We start from the raw sequence: 25354 nt of genomic DNA, 5'->3' as shown, positions 1-25354 counted from the left end.
TGAACATAAATATTTTATAATTACGAAAGTAAAATATATAAATATATAAATTTAATACAATTTTATTATATTTAGCTCAATATAATAATTTTAATTTAATATAATTGATTATGATTATATAATAACTAAAATATTATAGATTTTTTTATTTTTCATTTTATATAACTGAATATATTAATGTATAATAATATTTTAAACTAATTTCGAAATTAGTGAAAATATTTAAGTATAATTTCAAAAATGAAGATCTTGTAAAAATCTTTTTAAACAGATTTGTTAGAATTTTAAAATAAATATATTTATATTTAAAATAAAAAGATATCAAAAGATACTATGATTAAAATATTTTAAAAATTATATTTATTATTAGTCTGAATTAAAATATAGTATGAATTTCTATGTATAGGTCCATTAGGTCTATTTTTTAAAAAATCACACATGAATCAAGGTTGTGACTTCTGTTTTAATATATAAGATATATACACCAGTCGAAGAAACGGCCAACTTTTAGATTTATTTTAAGTCAAAGACAAGGAGTGGGCATATAGTATATTCCTTTATATGACTAAACAGCAGGTCATTTAGAGATTGAAGAGCTAATTCGAAATTAATATCAACCATAGAAAATAATAGTATATAATGTGACAGCTTATGATATTAATTTCAGACGTACGATTAGGAAGAATACAACAAAACGAAATAAAATTGGAAACGGCTTCTCTTTAATTATTGTCCAGCCACTCTGTCTGTTCAATTAGTCACTAGCCAGATTCCCCCAAGTTCATCATGTCCACTGATTTCAATCATACGCCAACCCCAACTCTTCTAGATTCAAAGTTACGTAAGTCCATTCGTTTCAACATGCCACACGTTATTTTTTTTTATATTAGACTAAATCGTACCATTCCTCTACATAATAATATACAATCTCTTATATACAAAAATGTCAGTCGCATCTTAAAATTCGCTTATAGCTATTTTATCAGTTCACACAAAAATAATAATAACAATCATTCCGGTCGTTCTCAATTATTTATAATTTGTTTTTAATATATAGTACGATAAAAACACATGAAACACACCAATCTGAAAGTTTATAACCTAGTGACTTGTACTAATTTAGCCACATACAATAACTCATATGTACATTTGAAATATATAAAGAAATTGTTGACTAGACCTCAGCATTCGAATATTCCTATTAGGTTAAACATCGGTTATTTCTGGTATTGAATAATTCTAATAGAATTGATTATGAATTTATCATTAAGAACCATAAAACTCATTTGGTTGATTCGAGTAGTTCTTAATTCGTTATTTCTTCTTTTAGTTTGGTTCTTAGCTTTTACTTTTAGTCAAAATATCGCAAGCAATAGTTACTGGTTAAAAATGTAAATCAATAGAACATATAGGGACTAAAACATAAAACAAAAACAAATGAAGAAGGAAGGATACGTCATGTGTGAGAAATGCGAAGGAAGGAAGAATCCTAAAGAAAGCAAAGGAGCAGCGATGAAATCGGTCATCCGAAAACAACGGATGGATCTGTCGATATTGTTTTTGGAAGTCCTCATCGAATCAACGTCGATTTTTCTTGTAAAACTCTCTTATCTTTCTAGCAACAACGTCCAGTTTTATAAATTATATCAAATCCAGGTTAGGGTTTGTGTCCTTCTTCAATATCTCATGTGGGTCTCGCTTGATTTGAAAAAAAAAAAAGATTTAAACCTTTTTGTTTGTTTCTGGGTGGAATATGCAGCAATGGAGGATAAACAGCTAGGGGTTATGAGAGTTCATGTGAAAAGAGGGATTAATCTCGCGATTCGTGATTCCACGACCAGTGATCCTTATGTTGTTGTCACATTGGCTAATCAGGTTTGTTTTGTTTTGGGATTCATTTGTTTTTGGGTTTGATTCTTTACTGAACAAAGCTTATTGCTTTTGTAGTAAATGTGAAACCTTGACATATTTTTTTGCATTGGATACAATCTCTTAAGCTATCTAAAGATTATAGCAAATTGTGTTAACCTTAGCAAATCTTATTGCTTTAGAGTAAATTTGAAAGAGTTCTAGATCATATAGACTTGTTAGTCACATGGAGGAGACACAATGTGACGGACTGATTCACCATGTGATGGTTATGGTTCCTGCCATGTGACAAAGATCTCATTTTGATGTTTGTTTTATGTCATCTTTGCTAAGCAACAAACTACATTTACTTTTGAGGTACACAATCTGGGTGAAGGGTCAATCTTGTTAGACTAATAACATTAGTTTAAAAAAAAAATTGAAACCGGTACATGTCCAGTCGACTATCTTGTTGAAGGGTCAAATCTCCCAAAACTAATAGCATTGGTTTTCTTGGAAATGGTAGATGTCTACACTCATGCATAATCTTGTTGAAGGACAATATCATCTCCCAACGCTAAAAACATTAGTCTTAATTAATTATTGTAAATGGCACATGAACATTTTTATTACATATAATGCTGTTGAAGGGTCATTTCTCCAACTCATCTGAGAGTTTTAAGATAGTTGAAAACGGACATGATTGACTTGGTTCAGATGATTTTGTCTTTATGTTTTGCTTTTTCTGTCTCCATTTTTACCGTGTAAGTCATTTTGTTTAAATCCTTTTTTATGTCATTTCTTCAGAAAGTGAAGACGCGTGTGATCAATAGTAACTGTAATCCAGTGTGGGACGAACAACTGGCCCTTACCATCAAAGATGTGACTGATCCAATTCGTATGGTAAGCTCTCACGTTTTTCTTTTGGAAATCTTTCACCACAAGAGCAGATTGCCCTTGCCTTTCGGCTCATATAATGCTTCTGTTTACGCAGACGGTGTATGATAAAGACAGATTTTCTGGAGATGACAAGATGGGTGATGCGGAAATAGACATGAGGCCGTTCCTAGAAGCGCACCAGATGGAGTTGGACTTCCAAAAGCTCCCCAATGGTTGTGCAATCAAGAGGATCCGTCCAGGGAGGACCAACTGTTTGGCTGAAGAGAGCAGCATCACTTGGAGCAATGGGAAGATCATACAAGACATGATTCTTAGATTAAGGAATGTGGAGTGTGGTGAATTGGAGATAATGCTTGAGTTGGCTGATGGTCCAGGCTGCAAGGGTCTTGGACGAGAAGGTATGTTAATAATAACAATCCTTTGTTTTTTTTAAGTTGTTTTTTCTTTGTGATTTAAATGCGAGCATTTTGTTCTCTTAGGATCGAAGAAGACATCATGGATGCAAACAAAACAATTGGACTAAGATGCAGAAATGATGAACAGAGACATTGAAGATGTGGTTGTTGGTTTTTTTCCTTCTGTTCATGCAAAGACTAGTTCGTCTTTGTCTCATCAGATTTTTTTTTTGGTTTTGTAAGAAGTCTCTGCTTCGGTCTTTAGTTGTACATGTTGAATATAACCATAAACCCTTACTATATATTTGTATATGTTTTTACTATTGAAGAAATAAAGCAAACCCTGAATTTCTAGAACCTCTTCAAGTTTCTTCTTTTGTTCAAGTAACATGAATTTATATTTGTAGTATCTACCCAAATATTTTGTTGAAATGTAATGAAAATGTATAGCGTTTCACCAACACACACCTGCAAGTTCCACCATCTTATGAGAATTCGAGTGAAGGGATCAATCTCGCTAGACGAGACTCGCTTAGCTATGATGTCATTATATTTATATATCGCTGTTTATACTCTTCGTATATCAATTTATAATCATTTTAAGATATTTAACTTTTAGCCTATAGAGATGAAAAAATAAATAGCTTTAGTATATGAATTCTTTTTTCATTTTAGGGTTTATATCTTGCATGCCTTCTTATCGTTGTTTAAAATTCGTGAAACTTCGCAAGAAGCTGAAGAGTCGTAATATGGAAAAGACGGTAACCCAGAGTGGAACGAGGAACTGACACTTGCGAGCAGAATCGTCTACTATAATTGAAAGATCGTTCAGTACATGATTCTTGTGTTGAGTAATGTTGAATGCGGTGAAGTCGAGATTCAGCTTGGACGGATTGAGATTCCAGGTGGTGGGAGACTTTGAATAAGCATGTTAATGGTTCTCTATGTAGTATGTGTGTAATAATAGCTTCGTTACGTAAGCCACAAGTTACGATATAATCAAAACAGAATACTCCTCTGCTTTTGTAATGGAAATGTTTATTATTTTATTGATTTCAACCGATACCGTTTCTGTCCCGCGAGAAAACCAAACCATATAAAATTAGAAAAGATAGCAAAATCATTTAACTATGACATCTATATAAAGATAGATAAATTTAAATTTTGCAAGGAAAATTGCATATACAACTGTAAACATGCTGGTTTGAGAAGCACGAGCCGCTTCCCTTCCATTTCAGCTTACACAGATTGGCACATGCGCCATCATTACAGTTTGATTTCATTCCAAGAGCATGACACATTTGTCCTTGAGTTTCTTGAATCACCACTCCTATAAAAATATTAATCCAAATTTTAAAATTATAAATATAATTAGATAAATAGGTACATAGTGGAAATTAGGAGTAGTGATTATTTTCAAAATAAATATATTTTTAATATGCTTAGAAAATGGTAAAGGTAAACAAACCTAAAACGAAGATGATCATGAAGAAAGCAAAAATAGAGACTTTAGTCATTTTTGGCGTTACAGTTTGGAGAGAATTTCTGAAAGAACAAAGCAACGTTTATAATGGTAGTGTACATAAATATTATATTTATAGAGTTAGATGCATACATATATACACATATATATTTACAATAATGGTATATGGTATGCAATAAGGAAATAGATAAAAAAATCAGTTAGTAGTCAATATATATTATGGATCTTTTTGAAAAAAAATCTATTCTATTAAAATAGAGTCACTGTTTTTATCTACCATTGAGAAGTCATAATAGGATCATTGAATTAATTACTTAATATGATATATATTTGATTATTTGTATTAATCAATCAAATATATAACATCTCTAGGAAATCTTAATAATCAATAAATATATTAATAATAAATTAATTTTAACAATATATTTGAATGTTATCATTAGTTATAACAAAATCTGTTAAGATAAAATATACAAAAATCCTACTGAATTTTTTTATATATTTGTATTAAATAATACGCTAATTAATTTTGCAATTAGTAATATAGTATTATTATAAATTAATGGTAATTAAAATTTTATTATAAAACTAAAATAAATAAAACTTATATAGTATTTTTTATTAATTTATATTTATAGTCTTTATTATTTTTTTAAATAGAAATATTATAAGAATCAAATACGAAAAGATTATATTAAATTAATAAATTAACCTATTTTATTTTTGAAAAATACTTTCATTTAAATAATTTTAATTCATTGTTAAAACGGGTTAAACTTTGTAAACTATGTGATATTCTTATACAAAAATAAAATTATTAACATATGATAAACTTTTATATATACAAATATATATTTATCTTTTTATTTATTTGAAACTCACAGCAATATATTATTTTGAAAAATATTTTCTATTTTCTATTTGATTATTTCAGATTATGAATTTATTTTATCGAACTCAAAAATATAATAACAATTAATAAAACAGTAAAATGTATAAAAAAAATTATATTTTAATAATGTCAAATAATAAACATAAACAATAAGATTAAAGAATTACACAATATAGAACCCTGAAATATAAATCATGTTTTTAAAACTGTTATGATAATATCAAAGTTATACATTTATAAAATGAAAAGTATCCGTGCGAACGTGCATGTCAAACTCTAGTATATATATTATGGATACTGGAAATAAATCAATTAGTATCAAAATTTAGTCAGAGTTGCAGCTCAAAAATTTGATACTTTGGATAGTTGTAGCAAAAAAATTTAAGGATCACAAGGAACTTGGTGTAAATAAAGTTTAACATATGTTAATAACGACAATTAATTTGAAAAATATATTTTGGATAGTTGTAGCACATACAAAGTATAAAAATATAGATCACAAGGAACTTGGTGTCGAATTGGATTTGATGGATAAGCCTACGGCCTGCATGATGATTTTCATTACAAATAAAATGGGATGGATTATAGAGAAAATTACTCATATTCATCCAAGAGATTATAGGGTAACAAGCTCCTTGTAGATATCATTCATACTTTCATATACAAAACCGTTACCAAAAATAGTTCTGTGAGACTGATTGATTTACCATGTGACAGTTTTGGCGTCCACTAAGTGACAAAGATATCAGTTTGATCTTCGTTTTGATGTCTTCTTTGTTAAATGACAAACTATATTTACTTTTACGGTATACAATCTGGATGAAGGGTCAATCTTGTTAAACTGATCGCATTTGTTTTTTTTATTACATTGAAATCCGTACCAACGTTTAGTCGACTATCTTGTTGAAGGGTCAGGTCAATCTCCCAAAACTAATACCATGGGTTTTTGGAAATGACTGATGTCTAGGCTCATGCATACTCTTGTTGAAGGGCCATAATCTCCCAAAGCTAATAAACATTAGTCTTATCGTAATTGGTGCATGAGGATTTCTATTACGTAGTCCTGTTGATGGGTCATCTAGTGACGAGTGAGCTAGTTAACGGTATCAAATAGATAAATGTCATCTGAGTTTTAAGAAATTTGAAAAGGGGCATGATTGACTTGGCTCAGATGATTGTGTCTTTGTGTTTGCTTCTCTCTATCACCATTTCTACCATGTAATTCATTTGGTTAAATCCATTTTATGTCATTTCTTCAGAAACTGAAGACTCGTGTGATAAATAGTAATGTAATCCAGTGTGGGACGAACAACTGGCCCTTACCATCAAAGATGTGACTGATCCAATCCGTATGGTAATGCTATTACAACGGTTTTATAATTTACAGGCAATATGTTTCTGTGGGTTGACTCCATTGCTAGCCTAAGCTACTAGCTTCACATTGTTGATGCATTTCTTTTAGAATTTTTCCCCACAAAAGGAATGTTCCATGACCTTTGGCTCATATCATGCTTCTGTTTATGCAGACGGTGTATGATAAAGACAGATTCTCGGGAGATGACAAAATGGGTAATGCGGAAATAGACCTGAGGCCGTTCGTGGAAGCGCATCAGATGGAGTTGGACTTGCAGAAGCTCCCCAATGGTTGTGCAATCAAGAGGATCCGTCCAGGGAGGACCAACTGTTTGGCTGAAGAGAGCAGCATCACTTGGAGCAATGGGAAGATCATACAAGACATGATTCTTAGGTTAAGGAATATGGAGTGTGGGGAAATAGAGATCATGCTTAAGTTGACTACTGGTCCAGGCTTCAGTGGTCTTGGACGCGAAGGTATGTTTGATAACAATCTTTGTTTTTTAGTTGTTTTTATCGTGATTTAAATGCGAGCATTTTGTTCTCTAAGGATCGAAGAAGACATCATGGACGCAAACAAAACAATTGGACTAAGATGCAGACATGATAAAGAGAGACGTTAAAGATGTGGTGGTCTTTTTCTTCTTATGTTTATGGAAAGACGAGTTTGTATTTGTCTCATCAGATTTTTTTTTTTTTTCTTTAAAGAAGCTGCTTTGGTAGTTGTCACGTTGAATATGACCCTAAATCCTTAATATATATATATATATATATTTTTTTTTTACTCTTAAAGAAATAAAACAAATCCTTAATTTAAAGATTTGATTGGTAGAGAGTGTAACTTCAAATTTTTTACTTTAAAATCTAAACAGTAGATTTTATCGCTGCAACTTTATATTTTACTGATGTAGAATTATTTCAAAGTTTTAAAATCACTAAATATAGGGTGATTGGAAAGAGCTGTAAAAATTGTGTAAAGATATTTTGTGAAACAGTTATGATTTATTTTTTCTAAAACTTTTATTTAGTGCTCTTAATGTCTTTGAAAATAAATCACCGCAAAAAACATGTCACAGTCAAAGTATCTACCGCCTAAATTCTAAAGAAAGAACTAAGACCACGGCACCAAACTAGATTTATTATCCGAACTGACAATGATCCAAAAATATCCAAACCGAAATACTCTAAATAACCGACTCTAACCGAAATAATACCCAAAATACCTAAGCCTACATGAGAGTTAGCTCGTGATCCACATCGAATTTCAAAATATATGGATCTTGATAGATGAATTTGTATTTGTATATCTACACAAACTTTTTGCAGGATTGCTTTTTTGAAGTGTAATGAAAATGCATAGCGTTCTTTTTTATTTTGGTAAAAATGTACAGATAGTTCCGGTTGTGCAGAGTCTAGACAGCACCTGTTCTTTGATTGTGTATACAGTTCTGAGATATGGATGTACTTCTGCTCACGCATCCAAGTTAATCCTCCCACAGGGTTTGAAGATTGTCTCAGGTGGCTAAAGACTTCTTCAACAGATCCTAACATCCTCTTGATCACAAAACTCGTCTTCCAAGCGGTTGTGTACATGATTTGGAAGGAAAAAAATAGTCGCCTCCACTCCAGCGTGAGTAGACCCCCTCAAGCCATCATTCAAGAAGTTAAACAAACCATCAGACTGAAGCTTGATCCTCTTTCTAGGAACATGAGAATCACAAGCAGCTCCTCTCTCACTTATTTGGGTACTTGGTTAAGTATCTTTTAAGGGCATTGTTAAGTCCCTGCACCTTTTCTTTTTTTGGTAAAGGTAGGTATAAAGTTTTGTAATTTGTCTTTTGCAAAATAAATAAAGAGGAATTAAAAAAAAAATGTACAGATATTATTATCAATTTTTCAGTTTTGGACAGCAATATAATGGCAACAAGAAACAGAGAAATACAATGGCAACAACAAGAAATGCATAGCGTTGCACCAACAAACGCAAAGATAGGTCAACGATGTTAGCTTTTCTACATTGTCAGAAAAAAATAACCAAGATCCATCTCAAGTTCCAACGTATTATACTGTCTAACAGTGTTTCTAAATGATTTATTATGAGTGCAGATAGTGTATGATAAAGATACATTTACATCGCACGATAAGATGGGAGATGCGCAGATCATTATCAAGCCGTTCCTAGAGGTTCATAAACTAGAGGTTTGCAAGAAATTCAAGGTGGAACAGAGATCAAGAGAGTCCTGCCCACCAGAGAAACTGCTTGTCTGAAGAGAGCAGAATCTTCCATCATAATGGCAAGATCGTTCAGGACATGATTCTTGTGTTGAGTGAGGAATGTCGAGTGCGGTGAAGTCGAGATTCAGCTTGAATGGATTAAGATTCCAGGTGGTAGGCGACTTTGAATAAGCATCTTAATGGTTCTATGTGGTAGTATGTATGTAATAATAGCTTCGTTATGTAAGCTAAAAGTTACAATATAAGCAAAACAGAGTGCGCTTACTCATGCTTTTGTAATGGAATTATTTGTTTTTTTATTTAATTGATTTCAACAGAAACCGTTTTCGTTCCCGCTAGAAAACGGAACCATATAAAATTAAATAAACGCCAAAATAAAATATTATTACTCTTAACTATAAATTTAAATAGATAAATTATAAATTGCAACATGTAGATAAAAATAAATAAATTTAAAATTTGCAAATAAAATTGCATAAACAACTGAAAACTTGTTGGTTTTGAAAGCACGAGCCGCTTCCATTCCATTTCAGCTTACACAGATTGGTACATGCGCCATCATTACAGTTCGATTTTATTGCAAGATCGTGACACATTTGCTGTCCTTGAGTTTCCTGCATTGATATTCCTATACAAAGATTATAAACATCAGTTCAAATTTTAGTTATAAATATAATAAGATAAATAAGTAAATGGTTGAAAATATGAATAGTTACTATTTTCAAAATACAGAATTTTTTATATGATTAGAAGATTGTAAATGTAAACAAACCTAGAAGGAAGATGATCATGAAGAAAGCAACAATTGAGGCTTTAGTCATTTTTGACGATACAGTTTGGAGAGAATTTTCTTAAAGAATAAATCAATATAATGGGTAATAGTAGTGTACACACATATTATATTTATAGAGTTAGGTATATATATATATTTACAAAAATGGTATATGGAATGAAATAAAATAGGGAAACAAATCAGTTAGTAGTTAATATTTTGGATACACGGAAACAAATGAATAAGTAGTAATAGATACTTCGGATTAAGGGAAAGGGTCCTTAAGGGAAACGAATAAACTAGTAGTTAATATATATTTTGGATACATGGAAAGAAATATATTTTGAAATAGGGAAACAGACCAGTTAGTAGTTAATATATATTTAAATACAGGGAAAGAAATATATTTGGAATAAGGGAAACAAATCAATTAGTAGTTAATATAAATAGAGTTTTTTTTTTTGGGATTAAAAAGGATTAAAATCAAATAGAGTTTCTTGCATCACCATTCCTATACAAATATTGAAAACATTAGATCAAAATTTAGCTATAATTTTCAAAAAAAAACTCCAAATGAAAACTGAAAGGACAGCAGGCTCCAGTCTATATTTACTTTCCAAAATTAATCATTTGTTTAGCATCAGCCAGTTTCCTCGAACGAGAGTATGCAACGTACGTTTATTGTGTTCCAAGTAAACTCATCTTTCTCATGCATTTTATTTAACATTCGAGTGAAGCATCGTTCGATCAGCACAGCTGTGAGTGTAATTATGTTAAAGTAAGACGACAGTTTCTGAAATTCAATATGCGCACCAGTCATCAGTCTACCCATCCAATTTCAAGTTATACTTGATAACAACAAAAAGAGCTTTCATACTTTTTATTTTAAAACCTCGAATCCAAAATATAAATAAAAAACTGTCAAGCATGAATTAATTACTCGTAAGTTCTTAAAAGGCATTTATTTTTATAAAGTGAATTCAGGGCAACCGCTGAGTTTTAAAGAAAAAGAATACATTCACTATGAACAAGAAAGGCAGAGGTTTTGGAATGATTGGCCTTTGTTGGTATAAAGAGGTCTTGAAAGGTTCGCTTTGTGATTTAGTTTCAGATACATTCACTAATTGAGGCGTATGTTACTTTTATAAGAATCAGCATAAGACATTAATAACGCATTTTCTGGGATTAATGTAGACAAGTAGGAGGAAGACATGTATTTGCTATGCTTAACCAATAATGATGAAAAACTAAAGTGTTTTCCGTAAAAAAAAAAAGGAACGTCAAGGAAAACCGATTTACCAAACAAAAAAATTACCAGTTACGGTCTGTATGATGATTTTTATCTATTCTATTAAAACAGGAACATGACCTATTGATATAGGTGTAGTCCAACTAATTATTTTATGACTGCATATAAAAGATATAACACTATCATCGACCTATTGATAACTGCATTGTTTGAATATACCCGCTAGAGTACTTCAATCAATATATATTTCATTACATTTCTTACTGCTTTTTAATACTATCATCGACCTTATTTCCACAAAAGGTGGAATCCACTTCTCTGTAAGTTATCATATATAGCAACAGTTATGATTTGAAATAAAGATAAAATATATACATTAAGAAGTTGTTTAAATATGGCGACAGTTTAATGTTAATGCCTTAATGGAAAGGTGAAGGTTAACTAAAGTTATTATATATGACAACAATTTGATGTTTTTACTATTAAGATTATCTACGGGTTATTTTATGAAACATACAAAATGATTATCAAATACAAAATATCGCAACAAATTTCAAATTTAATTATATTTATGTATTTATTAGTAATAATTAAAAAAATTAACACAAATATGATTAAAGAAATAAAAAATATCGTTACAAAAAAATTTAAATACGAAAATTAAAATTTTTTAAAATAAAGTAAAACAAAAAATATGCCCGCCCTAGAAAGGGCGGGTCAGAAACTAGTTAAAATTTAAAAGGGACTGACTATAGAGAAAATTACTCAGATCCATCCAAAAGACTATAGGGTAGCAAGCTCCTTGTAGATATCATTCATACTTTCAAGCGCAAGGCCATTACCAAAAATAGTTCTATGAGAAAATCCATCTCCAAATTGTTTTTGGAGTTATTCTTGGGTTCACCCACTAAGTTGAACCTCTAGGTTCACCAACCAATAGGATTTTATTATTTCAAATTCGATATCTTTTAAAAAAAGAAATAAGATATTGTCAAGTTATATTATGTTTTTAAAATAAAAAGGTAAAAAAATAGTAGTTACAAAAGAATTTTTTTTTTAAAAATATTGTTAACGTTTTCAGCAAAAAACTAAACCCTAAATCCTAATCCCTAAACCCTAAATCTGAAACCCTAAACCCTTGGATAAATCGTAAACCCTTGGATAAATCATAAACTCTAAATCAAAAACACTAAACACTAAAATCCTAAACCTTTGAGTGTTTTAGTATTTAGTGTTTTTGATTTAGAGTTTATGATTTATCCAAGGGTTTAGGGTTTCGGATTTAGGGTTTAGGGATTAGGATTTAGGGTTTAGTTTTTCCTGACGACGTTAAAAATATTTTTTTTGTAATTACAACTATTTTTATTTTTTATTTTTTATTTTTTTATTTTAAAAACAGAATATAACTTGACAATATTTTGTTTCCTTTTATAAAAGATATCAAATTTTAAATAACATAATCCTATTGGTTGATGAATCTAGAGGTTCAAGAATTAGTCTTTGTTTTTGGGACTGATAAGATGTTCCATGGGACTGAGACGATGTCACAATTTCACCACTTACAGTTAGAAAAGGTGAATTATGTTTCTTTGCGTCATTACAAATATTGTTTTCGTAGAATGTGCTTTTTACAACTCCATACTGTGCAATACAAATCTAGAGTTCTTAAATCGTAACTCTATATATGAAAGCAAAAACCATGATATGTAGCTTAGTTGTTTGTGCTAGTTCATCACGATGTTATTACCTAAATTCAAACCAGGATATTTATTTGTTACTGTTAAAAGATTATTATTTTTTTTTTTTGAAAACACTACTGTTAAAAGATTATATGAAAGTAGAAAAATGAGGCTTATTGATCCAAACATATATCACATGCTTTATAGTTTTATTAAAGACAAAAATAACACACTTAAACAAACAAGAAAGTAGAATACATATATGTATAAATATAATACAGCACTTCCATTTCATATGTCACTCAATATATTCTACAATCATTATTTATTGAATTTTTAATTACTGAAACCAACATGCTTCAACCATGCACACACACACACACACACACAAGTACTGATAGGATATACGTCACATGAGGAGTACTCTCCACTATTCCTCAGACAAGAGATGTTCGTCGATCTCTTTAGAGACTTCAACACAGAACTGGAGGAGAGTCTCGGGATGAGCAACCTCGTCGCTAATCTTCTCATACTCAAGGTGCCAGTGCACAATACTCCCTGGCCCCCCATGCTTAGGGGTCACCTGGATCGTGATCAAGAAGCTTTTGTACTCTTTCATCAGATCACCTTCTATAACCCTAAACGTGATCAAGTTCTTTTCCGGCTCCACTGCCTCGATCCTCTCCTTTGCCACCTTTGCCTCTCCATCTGCATCAAATTATTTAATAATGTATATATTATATAGGTTTAACTTTGAGAATAACTTGAATGTTAGTTAAAAAATTTATTATTAGGACATATATTCAAGTGGTAGTATTAATTATATTGGTCATCGCCGTTTAGGCTAATTAGAGAACTCTTTAATATTGCCACTGAAGGACCTAGACGACGGTGGCATACCTCATATTATTAGACCTAATTAATCTTGGTTGAATTAGAGTCCAATGATTAGAAGAGCAAAAAGTGTATGAATTAAGTATACTTGCCATGAACGTAGTTCCAGTAGACGATAGAACCGACTTTTCCCCAGTCACCTTCATGAAGATCACAAGCTTTAATTTTGCCTGGAGATGCCTTGGAGACATGGTGTGGTCTCCCGGCGAACATGTGATGAAACTTTCCAGCGGAAGCTTTGATCTCCACGTCTGTCTCAAGCTTCCCGACCAAAGTAGCCTTGGTTGTTGCCGCCTCAGCCATTTTTATACCTCTGATATTGCTTATCTTGAGAAAAAAGTTGGGATATGAGAGAGGAGTGAGCTCTCTAGTGACCTCTTTAGTCCATATTTGTAGTGGGATAGTTGAGTAACTGTTGATGAGGAAATCATTAAAATAATCTCATGATTTGTTGTGAACCTCATCCCCATCATTATGATTTTACACCTGCCGTATTGTTTTATATTATTGTTTATAAACTGATCTATTCATCAATCACATAATGCACGTCGTTACTTTCATTTTCGCAGTTGTTAAATCTCTGCTCAGATATACTTACTTATTGGCAGCAGGTAGCTCTGATATTCTAACTTTGCTCTCTTTTCTCCTCTGCTTTGTTTTTTTCTTGAACTTTTGCTTTCTTTTGGTTTTATAATGTTTCAAAAACCAAAAGTTTGTAATCAGATATTTTTGGTCGATAAATATGAAATTTCAAATGGTTATAAGGAAGATATAATTCAACTTTAAAACACCAAAAGGCCATACACAAATATTTTGCTATCGTTAACTAAGAACTAACAACAGTACAATCTATGCATCTCTAATCCTATCTCATTTTCTAGATTAAAATAGAATTTGAAATTGATATATTTTAAATTTTACTTCATTTTTCACTCCATATTGAAATAAAAATAAGCTGAAAATAAAGTAAAATATTTTTATTTTATTTAGTATTCAATTTCTCACTTCATAACAGAGTGGGATTAGAACAAAACTCAACTTTACTATATAACTACTTTAGTTCAGTGTAAAAAATAAAGTAATTATTTTTTTTTGATTAAATTTCAAATTTATTAAATTATCAAAAAATGTTATGTAGATATCAAACCCTTTCTGAAAAGCTATGCTACGAAAGTGTAAATTCTACTTCTATAATGTAAATTCAAACCATCTTCTCAATAACCTTTCCAGTTTATGATTTAGCTTGTACTTGAGTGAGCAAATCATGTTCTTCATGGCCTTATAGATTAGCTTTCTCATATTATCTGTAGAAGTCCTAGGCTTTTGGTGCTTTCTAGCATTCCTCTCTCTCCAGATATGATAGATTGTAGTCTGAAACAAGAGTCTGGCCAGACATGAATCCGTACCTTGCATTCCTATTCTTTGCAAACGATGCATCGTCAACTGCCAGTCCAGATTGATCCTGATGCCTACAAGTTTCCGAACCAAGCTCTCCCAGATCGTATAGGAGTAAGGGCAAGAAAAAAAAACTGTGATCTCTTGTTTCATCTCTCTCTCTCCACGTAACTCACAATCTTGTATCATTCTCCATTGTCTCATCCGATCTCATGTAGACAACATGTTCTTAACAGCTAGCCAAGTAATGAAAGAGTATCTAGGTACTCCTTGGAAACAAAATTACCTTGCTGCATTCCATCTTATGTCTTTTTGATCTCACCTGTTCATGTCCTTGCAGCCGAGAAGGTGGCTTTGAAATCATCGTCTCCATGCTTCCACAACACTATGTCCTCACCCTTCTCGGGACTTGGAGGATCTATTGCCATTATGTAGTCGTATAAATCATGATAGTGACGGCTTCGTTTTCCCCGAATTCTTCGCTTCAATTAAAGTTACATATACAATATATAGTAAATTTTGTATACACAGAACATATAGTAATTCTTTTTGAGCAGCTAAAAGATTTCATTTAATTAAAAATAGAGTTTATGGTTTTGGATCCAAATTAAAAAAAAAAAAACAGGTCCAAGAGATGAAACTGAAGCGATATAGATGAAAAACCAAAAGTGATGGAATTACCAGAGAGTCAGACATTCGTGAGGACTCCAAAGAGTTCCGAAGGTCTTCCATCCATGGTGATTTCTCTTACGAGTACTTGAGAATCTGTTCTGAGATAAATATTTGTGAAATTGAGAGAGGAGGTGTGGATTAGGGCTTTGCTTATGGCCAAAGTCTCCACCATGAGAGCAGATGAAAATGATCCTGGAAGCTTGAGCTTCTGTGTAATTCGGAGCCCTCTTGATTCGTAAAGATCCACCTTAAGCCGGTCGATTTTGTGTTCACTTTCCAAGATGCGTCTGTGTTGTAGAAAATTGTATATGAGGTTATCGCGGTTGTTGAGAGAGTTAGATTCGAGATAGTAGCTACTTCGTTACGTGTAAGTTGAGAAAACACCCATTCCTTCGCAGCTACAATCACCTTGATCATTGTGTCTTGAGAGGAGATTGATCTACTTTCGAGGATGAAGAGATTTCTTGAAATCCATAAACTCCAGCATATCCAAGGAAACAAATTGGTGGTCACACCTAGAGGGTTAGAGCTGTAAACTGGGTTAGCCCACGTCCATTAGCACATATCCATTTATCTATTTATTCTACTTGTCCATTAGAAACCATGTCCATTAAGGACCAGACCTACTAACATCCATGTTTACATGGGCTGCCATGGAATCCATAATAGATCATATAAAAAAAAATTAATTTTAATCTATAAGCCTACAAATTTTACAGTTTTGGCAGAAAATTCGGTTTTGCGTTTTCGGTAAAAAATCGATTTTGCGGTTTTGCCGGAAAAACTCGGTTTTTGACGGACAAACTTGATTTTGCGGTTTTGGCAAGAAAATTCGATTTTCTAATCTTGCAAAGAAAACTTGATTTTGCGGTTTTAACGGAAAAAACTCAATTTTACGATTTTGGCGGGAAAACTCGATTTTGCAGTTTTGGCGGAAAAACTCGATTTTGCAGTTTTGGCGGAAAAACTCGATTTTACGGTTTTGGTAGAAAACACGATTTTCCGGTTTATTTTGCGGTTTTGGCGGGAAAACTGGATTTTACGGTTTTGGCGGGAAAACTCGATTTTGCGGTTTTGGCGGAAAATTCGATTTTACGGTTTTGGCGGAAAAACTCAATTTTGCGTTATGGCAGGAAAACTTGATTTTGCGGTTTTGGCGGGAAAACTCGATTTTACGGTTTTGGCGGAAAAACTTGAAAACCCGATTTCGCGGTTTTGGCGGGAAAACTTAAATTTCCGGTTTTGGCGGGAAAACTCGATTTTCTGGTTTTGGCAAGGAAACTTGAAAACTCGATTTTGCGGTTTTGGCGGAAAAACTTGAAATCTCGATTTTGCGGTTTTGGCGGGAAAACTTGATTTTTCGGTTTTGGCGGAAAAACTCGATCTTGCGGTTTTGGCGGGAAAACTTGATTTTTCAGTTTTGGCGGCAAAAGTCGATTTCCGATTTTGACGGAAACTGAACGGAGAGACTTTCTCCGATGGAACTCAGTTTCGATAACCAAAGGAGTCGCATAAACTCTCTTTCACGATGAAATGAAATTTTCCAATTTTCCCCTAAATTTTGGAAACCCTAGAAATTTTTTTTATTTGGACCGTCCATGCCCATGTCCATATTAACCAAATCCATAAACACCCATAAATTAATTGGTTTCCCAATTTTGATCATGTAAAGTCCATCTGAAAATATGGGTATAACTAATGAAAACCCAAATATATTTGGACAATAACGTCCATTGGACAGCCTACCCATTTTACCCCGTCTATAGAGGGGAAGGATTTTCCAATCCAATGACGCCTGGAGGAGGTCTTTGAAGGATAGCATTGTGTCTGTGTCTAAAGAGGTTGACCAGGGTCCCAGCTCCGACACCTCCTTGGCATAGTCGCACTGAAATATAGTAAATATTAAATCATTTATGTGTTATTTTTCAATGTAAGTTTCAATGAAATTTAAATATAATACTAATATATGAAAATTTAGTTTAACTTGAACAATTTTTTTTAACAACAGTTACTATTAATTAATAACTAAAATTAATTTTATTTTGATTTTTGAAAATTCTGTAGTTTCAAAATTTTAACTAAAACGGGCATCTCTAGAACGACGTCGTCGAACAACGGATTTGGGCTTTATCGCCCAAAGAACAATTTGATATTTTAAAATCAACTCAAATGGGCTGGATAGCTTAATACACGCAACTTGATTCCGATTGGGAATTTGAAAAGCTAGCCATTTCTGTTCTATCAAACCTGAAATGAAATATTCACAATAGGATCCTTAATATAATATGAAAACTTAAATTCTTTTCACTGGCAAAGTATATTAGGTACAGTTATATTACAGTTTCTTTGACGTACTTTTTTATGAGATATTACAGTTTCTGGCTGGGAGAACTCAATAAACGAACCACGTACACTCGGGACTGGCTAGACACTACGATATATCATTGGCCCATTCCCTATTCTTTCATTATTTTCTAAAATATATTATATAAATTTTTTTTTTTTTTGTAACTTGCATTCGTTATTATATAAAAGTTTGTATTGAAAGATATATATGAAGAAGTTATTCCCACATTTAGAATGGGAGCAAATTTTGAAATAAGAATACGTATGCAATATCCAAAGTTTGTTTTCTGAGACAACTCAGAGTGACTGACAGAGGAATGTGTGTTCGTATTACTGCATTAGGAAGATTGCCCATGTTGAGTCTCGCGTGCTTTCATTATGGACCAATGGAATTGACGTCACTTTTTACTCTGTTTTCTGACAACGTCCATGTGGACTCGTCTCATTGGTCAGAGATTATACTTGTTGCATTGCTGATGAAGAACAAGAATAACAAAAAAAAAGTTAGATGCGTAAAATAGTGTACTGTAGTAAGTAGAACTAAAGGACCTCAGTGCATTACATAGATGAACGTATCATTTGTTTTGTTTTTAACTTCATTGATTTCTATGAAAATTCATGGATTTAATAATTTGTTTTGTGATTTGTATTTAAATGCTAAAGCATTAATTGTGTTTATTTCATACGAATTGCTTATTTGTGTGTCTATTTATGTTTTTGTAAATTGTCTTCGAATTACGTTTTGTTTTTAATAATTCTCACATTATTAGAATTTCTCTTTTTTTTCTTTTTTGTTAATACAATATCATCTTCCCAAGAGGACTATATCAATTATCCTCCTTACAGAAAGTATAGTTGGTAAAGTTCAAAACAAAAACAAAAAGAAGTTTAGTTGGTATTACTACATTGAGCATTGAAAACGAAAATATCTACGAAAAATACTTCTATACCGATTTTTTTATAATACTAAGAAAATAATTATGTCACTTTTTTGCAAAAATGCAAAACACGACTTGCAACTGAAGTAGGCTAATTAAGGAGTTGAACACCGGTAGTAAGCATCAACTAAGCTCGGTTTGGATTGTTTATCATTGCATTCGTTTGATTGTCCAACATTTAGGTCGTCAAGTCCATCATTTAGTCAATACTCCAAACATATCATCAAATATTAATTTAAATATGATCGCTATATCTCCACCAACACCGTTCTTTTTTTTTTCCCTAATCTGTGTAGTTGATCGTGTGTCCTTCTTTTTGACCTATAACAGTTGATAAGTACATATCTCAAAGATATTTGGAAGCGTAAGTCTTATATTAGTTTAATTTCGTTATCGTTCCCGCAATTCCGTATATCAAGGACGAACACTATGTTAAAGTTTGACTTGTAATTTAACCTGATTGTAGATACACACGTGTGATACATTTCTTTTAGAGTTTTGAGAGAAGTCATAGACGCTATTTTCACCATATCTGGAAAAGTTCTTGGACTTACTGAGTTACTCGTGCAGCTCTACTGGTAGCCGAAAAATTGCTTCTAGTAATATATAGTAGGTACTATGCCATTTTCCGTAATTATATATTTGATACTACCGTGTTTCCCGTAGATACTCTTGTACTAACTAGAGAGACTGAATAAATTTCTTGTTAAAAAAAATGGTTACGCTGACCTATGAAGTGCTTCCAAAAGTTCCCTAATCTTATGCCCATATTTAGGATTTATATATTTGGTTCACTGAAGCCATTTAGAGCATGTTTATTGCTAACAACCTTTAGTGTTGCTTAGGTGGTTGTTAAAGAATATTTAAATATTAAAGTAAGGCTAAGAGATAATATTAAGAAACACTTAATGAAACTGGTTTATTGGTAGTTGCTTAACTTAAGTTGCTTAACAATAAAAAAATATTAAATTAATTTTTAAACATAATTTTTTTTAAGAAGATAAAATTTATTAATTAAATTAAACATAGTTAAACATAACATTTTAAACAACAATTTTAAAATACAAACATAAAAGCATTAACACAAAGATTACTAAAACAAACGATAATAATTTGAAAGAGACATCGAAACTCAGTTGGTATCTTGATCACGTCCAAATTTACGCCATAAATGTTCAACCAAATCATCCTTTAGTTGTTGATGTTTTTGTCTATCACGAATTCTTGTTCGAACACCCATCATATTGGCGATATTAGTAGGGATATCTGTTGAATATGTGAGATCGACATGTGAACTTCCGCTTCCTTCGCCTTGTTGAAAATCAGAAACATCGTGTAGACTGTAGTCACCTCGTTCATTTTCCACTATCATATTATGGAGTATGATACATGCTCTCATAATCTTTCCAATCTTGACTTTATCCCAAGAAAGTGCCGGATTTTTAATAATGGCAAATCGAGCTTGCAAGACTCCGAAAGCACGTTCGACGTCTTTTCGGGCAGCTTCTTGTCGTTGAGCAAATAAAACTGCTTTAGGCCCTTGTGGAATTGGAATAGATTGGATAAAGGTGGCCCATTTTGGATAAATGCCATCGGTGAGATAGTAAGCCAAATGATAATCTCTTCCGTTGACCGAGAAATTCACTTGCGGAGCTTGACCATTTATTATGTCATCAAAAACAGGTGAACGATCAAGAACATTGATATCATTTAAGGTACCTGGAGGTCCAAAAAATGCATGCCATATCCAAAGATCATATGAAGCCACCGCCTCTAAAACGATAGTCGGTTTTCCAGAACCACGAGCATATTGCCCTTTCCAAGCGGTGGGACAATTCTTCCACTCCCAATGCATACAATCGATGCTTCCTATCATCCCGGGAAATCCACGAAGCTCTCCAATATGAAGTAGACGTTGAAGATCATCTTGTGTTGGTTTTCTTAGGTACTGATCGCCGAACAAATCTATTATTGCTTCCACAAAATTTTCCACACATAACCGAGTAGTGGTTGAACCGAGCCTGAGGTATTCGTCCACCGCATCAAGCGCAGAACCATATGCCAACACACGAATGGCTGCCGTACACTTCTGAAGTGTAGAGAGACCAAGCCTTCCGAGACCGTCTTTCTTTTGACGAAAGAATTCCACTTCGTTTGAGAGACGATCAACAATATGCATAAACAATGGTTTGTTCATGCGAAATCGTCGCCGGAATAGATTTTCTGGATATGTTGGAGTGTCACTAAAATAATCATTCCACAACCGGAAATGACCTTCTTCACGGTTTCTTTCGATAAAAACTCTTTTTTTTCTTGTCTTCTTTTGGCCTTCTTGATCACCGTTAGCAATGATTAAATTCTCGAATGTCTGATCCAAATATTGATCAAAAAATTGATCATATTCTTCATCAAACGAGTCATGAAAATTTTTGTGAGAAGAAGATGCCATGGGATAATGGAGAGAATGGAGAGAGATGTGAGAATAGAAAATAGACTTGGTTTAGAAAGACAATGGAGAGAATGGAGAGAGATGTGAGAATAGAAAATAGACTTGGTTTAGAAATACAATGGAGAGAATGGAGAGAGATGTGAGAATAGAAAATAGACTTGATTTAGAAATACAATGGAGAGAATGGAGAGAGATGTGAGAACTACGCTGCTACTCTTGCAATATATAATAGACCAACTAGTGCCCGTGACCAAAAATACAAAACCTTTCACTCTCATGACCACTACAAAAGCTTTCACTCTCGTGACCACTACAAAACAACATGACCATGTTTTATGACATGAAACATGACCACTACAAACGCTTCCACTCTCGTGACCACTAGAAAACAACATGACCACTACGAAAGCTTCCACTCTCGTGACCACTACAAGACAAGAAACAGCTCCACTCTCGTGACCAGTCATTGACAACAGCTCCACTCCCGTGAACTCTTTCCACCTGCAATAACAAGAACACAACATTTTAATTCATTAATAAAAGCGTGAGACCATAAGAAGAACAAGAACACAACATTTTAATTCATTAATAAAACAGAACAAGAACATTTTTGATACATGAAAAGCATGAGACCATTTAACCTACAAACTTAAAGAGACCCAAGCAACAAACGTAGAGAGACCCAAGCAACAAACTTAAAGCACCAAACAACAAACTAAAAGAGAACAAAGCAACAAACTTAAAGAACTTGAAACATACTTAAACTAATTAGACATCAAATCACCGATGAGCTTCTTCTTGAGGGCTTGTTCTTCATCATCTAGAGGTCCTGTTTTGTTAATTAAACTGTCTAGAAGCATGTTCTTAGACAAGCGATCTTTCAAGACCAAGTCTTGTTGTTTTAATGACGACATAGACTGAAACTCCTTGGCCGCATTCTCCTTCTGCGCATTCTCCTCAACCACCGTCTTCTTACCACGGGCCTTAGCGGCTTTAACTCCCTCTGGACGCATTGTTTCACTTGGTTGAGAGCTTGAACCGTCTGCCCCGTCCTCATCAACCCTTCTTTTTTTTGAGCTTCCTGCGTTTTTGGAAGATGAAAGCTCACACCACTTCTGATCGTTCCTCAGCTCCTTCCAAGCATGTTCAAGGAGAAATCTCTTATTATAGTTGTTGAAAAAAATTTCATGCGCACGTTTCACCACATCATTCTCGTTCTGGCCACTACTTCTCTCCCTTGTTGCAGCTTCATAGGCGCCACAGAACTTGCAAACTTGTTCATTTATCTTGTGCCATCGATGCTTACAATTATTTCCCTCTCTCTGTTCGCCTCCAGAGACCTGACTCGCTGAAAAATACGCTGCTACTCTTGACCAGAAAGCGCCTAATTTTTGCTCATTGTTAACCACTGCATCCTTGCTCGTGTTTAACCACGAGCTAATGAGCAACATATCATCCGAAGGCGTCCACTTCTTTCGTTCCTTACGGTCAGGAGGAGTGTTTCCAACGAAGTTCGAATCAGCTGTACCTTGAGTGGGAAGAAAAGGAACTTGGCTTGAAGATAGCTCGACACTATCTTCATAGGAACCAAAAGCCACATCTTGTTGACTATTTAGAAGATCAACAAAATTTGGATTATGTCTATATGGATTGGAATCCATATCCTAGGATGGAAAAGAAAAGATAAATTAAAGAACAAAGGAGAGGAAGTGGGGTTCGGGTTGTTCAAGAAAGAGGAGAAGGCCACAGTTTAATAGAAGGAAGAGAAGCATTGATCACAACCAAACTCGAGTGGACATATATCTAACACAATTATCACACTACACCATCCATATCTACCAAACCAAAACTTCAATTTATTATCTTAACACAACCGTACTTTTAATTTATTATCTTAACACAGCTCTAACCTAACGCATTCATTATAGTAAACCTCCTATCGTTCAAACATAACACAATTTATTACGGCTCAACAACAAGAACTCAAACAGAAAGTTAACCACAAAACACTAACCAATTCAAGACAGCAATAAAATTCTAATACAATCGCAACTGAACTCACACAACACCAACCAATAAAAACAACGGTTTAACCAATTCAACAGAGCAAAGATCAAGTATTTATCCAATTCAAAAGATCCAAGACAGAGGTTTTACCTTCATTAACTATCGTGGGTGTTTTGTCTGACAAAGAGAAAGTTCCAGCCTCGATCATGTCTCTTGATCAATTCACCTCAAGGCACAAAGACAAAAAAAAATCAGAAGCATGAAATCGTTATGATTCAATATGACAGAAAACAATCTAATTGAATTTATTTAAGACATGCATAATTGAAATTTTCAAACATTAAAACTAACCTTTACCTTTCGATTTGTCTGAGCATCAGCAGTCACCGTTTTGCTTCCTCGGAGAAGAGCCACCACGAGGGGATCTCGCTGTTTTCCTTGGTCGAGGAGAGGAACCGACAGAAGAACGCCGTTTTCATTGGCCGACAAGCCCCACCGAGAGAGATACCGTTTCGGTGAGGAGAGCCACCGTCAAGAAGTGAAATCGCCATTTGATCGCCTCGGAGAAGAGAGAAGGAAGAAAGAAAGAAGAAAAAACGAAAAGAACAAAAGAGACGCAATCCGTGTCCTCTCTCTCTCCTCTATCCAATGAAGCTCCGACGCGTGGCACCGAGGGACGGACGCTTCACGGTACTAATTAGGCAACGCCCCTTTGCTTAATTCATGTTTTTCATTTATTTTTAATCCTAATTTACCTAAGCAACTCTCCTAAACAACCGCAATAAACATGCTCTTACTCTTTATTAATATATGTATTATTTGATTCGCGATGAGAAGAAAAAACTTTAATAATTAACGCAAGGACGACAGATTTTTTATATATTTAATTCGCAATTAATCGTGTTTGGACTTATTCGTGGAAGTTGTGTCCAGTGATGAGTTATGCAGGCAGAAAGATACGGACACCCTAAAGTCACAAGAAGGTCACGACATTCTCTGTCTCTCAACCATTTATTCATAAGGAAACTTAGTTTGTTCTTAAAACTTAAAAGGTAATTTTACCCATACATAAAAAAGTTCACTGGAATAGAAAGTTAAAATAATATAGTTTCTTCATATAATAGAAAGTAATATAACATGCACGGTAATCTTTATACTAACTAAATTGAGATTTGAATTTATCTGAACAAATAATTGAGAAGCAACGTATATCATGAAGCCTAGCAAAATACATTAGCTTAATGATGAGACTAGACTAAAGTATATGCTCCTCTAAGGAGTAATTGATTGTTGCCTACTTCACGGGACAAATGAGTAAACCTAACAATAACATATAGAGACACTCGACGCCATTAGCCAAATTCCATTTGAGCCATCCAACTCCTTGGTGGATCTTCTTTGTCTCCAGCCCATCTTGTCTCCACAAATTTTGAGCGATTACTTTGTTAGCTTTTTCATTTTTATATGAAAAATTTGGATCTTATTTTCGATATTGAATTATTATTTACTGAAATTCGTTATTTAATCATTATATGAAAATGGATTAGTTAGAGAATGTGAAAGAAAGGTGATGTGAAACTTATACCAAAGCAAAGAGGAGGGGACAGAAGAGAAAAATGTGTCTGCGATGCCACATGTAGACCTTCTTCTAAAGATCTAACTTAGATGCTATTTTTGCACATGTAAAACTGTTGCAGACTACAACTTCTATTCTACACAAGTGTTCTCCAAATACATTTTCATCGACAAGTTTATTTTGATGCTAAATTATTATTATATAATAAATTACAAGAATACACTAAATATATTCCATTTATTTACAAATTAACCATTGGGCCATTTAACCA

The 25354-nt window shown here is 33.2% G+C and overlaps 6 protein-coding genes across 9 annotated transcripts; 1 reads left to right on the top strand and 5 right to left on the bottom strand.

Moving 5' to 3' along the window:
• The first annotated feature begins 367 nt into the window (after positions 1-367).
• LOC103830870 (protein C2-DOMAIN ABA-RELATED 9) lies at positions 368-3500 on the top strand. 3 transcript variants are annotated; one of them, XM_009106687.3, is made up of 5 exons: positions 368-1596; positions 1760-1875; positions 2656-2751; positions 2843-3146; positions 3228-3500. In XM_009106687.3, the coding sequence occupies exons 2-5, from the start codon at positions 1762-1764 to the stop codon at positions 3269-3271; spliced, it is 558 nt and encodes a 185-aa protein (XP_009104935.1). In that variant the 5' UTR covers positions 368-1596; positions 1760-1761; the 3' UTR covers positions 3272-3500. The 3 variants fall into 3 exon arrangements, with proteins under 3 accessions (XP_009104935.1, XP_009104933.2, XP_009104934.1); XM_009106686.3 differs by having other exon boundaries at positions 371-1656; XM_009106685.2 differs by having other exon boundaries at positions 368-1875.
• On the bottom strand, positions 3316-5173 carry LOC108869034 (putative defensin-like protein 119). Its single transcript, XM_018652991.2, has 2 exons — positions 4612-5173; positions 3316-4473 (listed from the first exon to the last, which is right to left on the bottom strand). Exons 1-2 carry the CDS (start codon positions 4658-4660, stop codon positions 4301-4303), a joined length of 222 nt encoding a protein of 73 aa, XP_018508507.1. The 5' UTR covers positions 4661-5173; the 3' UTR covers positions 3316-4300.
• Positions 5174-7557: 2384 nt separating this feature from the next.
• LOC108869019 (putative defensin-like protein 121) lies at positions 7558-12740 on the bottom strand. The gene is made up of 2 exons (XM_018652936.2): positions 9879-12740; positions 7558-9734 (listed from the first exon to the last, which is right to left on the bottom strand). The coding sequence occupies exons 1-2, from the start codon at positions 9925-9927 to the stop codon at positions 9559-9561; spliced, it is 225 nt and encodes a 74-aa protein (XP_018508452.1). The 5' UTR covers positions 9928-12740; the 3' UTR covers positions 7558-9558.
• A 242-nt stretch (positions 12741-12982) lies between these two features.
• On the bottom strand, positions 12983-14068 carry LOC103830869 (MLP-like protein 31). The gene is made up of 2 exons (XM_033274661.1): positions 13793-14068; positions 12983-13514 (listed from the first exon to the last, which is right to left on the bottom strand). Exons 1-2 carry the CDS (start codon positions 14001-14003, stop codon positions 13237-13239), a joined length of 489 nt encoding a protein of 162 aa, XP_033130552.1. The 5' UTR covers positions 14004-14068; the 3' UTR covers positions 12983-13236.
• Positions 14069-18238: 4170 nt separating this feature from the next.
• LOC103868979 (putative nuclease HARBI1) lies at positions 18239-25295 on the bottom strand. Of its 2 annotated transcripts, none has more exons than XM_033274636.1 (3): positions 23859-25295; positions 23658-23733; positions 18239-22001 (listed from the first exon to the last, which is right to left on the bottom strand). In XM_033274636.1, the coding sequence occupies exon 3, from the start codon at positions 21498-21500 to the stop codon at positions 20184-20186; it is 1317 nt and encodes a 438-aa protein (XP_033130527.1). In that variant the 5' UTR covers positions 21501-22001; positions 23658-23733; positions 23859-25295; the 3' UTR covers positions 18239-20183. The 2 variants fall into 2 exon arrangements, with proteins under 2 accessions (XP_033130527.1, XP_033130526.1); XM_033274635.1 differs by having other exon boundaries at positions 23865-25295.
• Positions 21796-23161, bottom strand: LOC117125671 (glutathione S-transferase T3-like). The gene is made up of 3 exons (XM_033276035.1): positions 22275-23161; positions 21863-22001; positions 21796-21810 (listed from the first exon to the last, which is right to left on the bottom strand). Exons 1-3 carry the CDS (start codon positions 23159-23161, stop codon positions 21796-21798), a joined length of 1041 nt encoding a protein of 346 aa, XP_033131926.1.
• Positions 25296-25354: the final 59 nt, after the last annotated feature.

Source organism: Brassica rapa, chromosome A07 (genome assembly GCF_000309985.2).
Source record: "Brassica rapa cultivar Chiifu-401-42 chromosome A07, CAAS_Brap_v3.01, whole genome shotgun sequence".
NCBI classification, from domain to species: domain Eukaryota; kingdom Viridiplantae; phylum Streptophyta; class Magnoliopsida; order Brassicales; family Brassicaceae; genus Brassica; species Brassica rapa.
Note: the sequence above shows the minus strand (reverse complement) of the source record. Positions and strands in the feature narration are given on the sequence as shown.

Coding starts and splice junctions, on each gene's coding strand:
- LOC108869019 (XM_018652936.2), bottom strand. CDS start 9,927: ATGACTAAAGCCTCAATTGTTGCTTTCTTCATGATCATCTTCCTTCTA. Junction 9,735..9,878: donor CATGATCATCTTCCTTCTAG/GTTTGTTTACAT, acceptor ATCTTTGTATAG/GAATATCAATGCAGGAAACT.
- LOC103830869 (XM_033274661.1), bottom strand. CDS start 14,003: ATGGCTGAGGCGGCAACAACCAAGGCTACTTTGGTCGGGAAGCTTGAG. Junction 13,515..13,792: donor CTACTGGAACTACGTTCATG/GCAAGTATACTT, acceptor AATTTGATGCAG/ATGGAGAGGCAAAGGTGGCA.
- LOC103830870 (XM_009106685.2), top strand. CDS start 1,438: ATGAAGAAGGAAGGATACGTCATGTGTGAGAAATGCGAAGGAAGGAAG. Junction 1,876..2,655: donor TTGTCACATTGGCTAATCAG/GTTTGTTTTGTT, acceptor TCATTTCTTCAG/AAAGTGAAGACGCGTGTGAT. Junction 3,147..3,227: donor CAAGGGTCTTGGACGAGAAG/GTATGTTAATAA, acceptor TTGTTCTCTTAG/GATCGAAGAAGACATCATGG.
- LOC117125671 (XM_033276035.1), bottom strand. CDS start 23,161: ATGGATTCCAATCCATATAGACATAATCCAAATTTTGTTGATCTTCTA. Junction 22,002..22,274: donor AAGCTCATCGGTGATTTGAT/GTCTAATTAGTT, acceptor TTGTTATTGCAG/GTGGAAAGAGTTCACGGGAG.
- LOC103868979 (XM_033274636.1), bottom strand. CDS start 21,500: ATGGCATCTTCTTCTCACAAAAATTTTCATGACTCGTTTGATGAAGAA.
- LOC108869034 (XM_018652991.2), bottom strand. CDS start 4,660: ATGACTAAAGTCTCTATTTTTGCTTTCTTCATGATCATCTTCGTTTTA. Junction 4,474..4,611: donor CATGATCATCTTCGTTTTAG/GTTTGTTTACCT, acceptor ATATTTTTATAG/GAGTGGTGATTCAAGAAACT.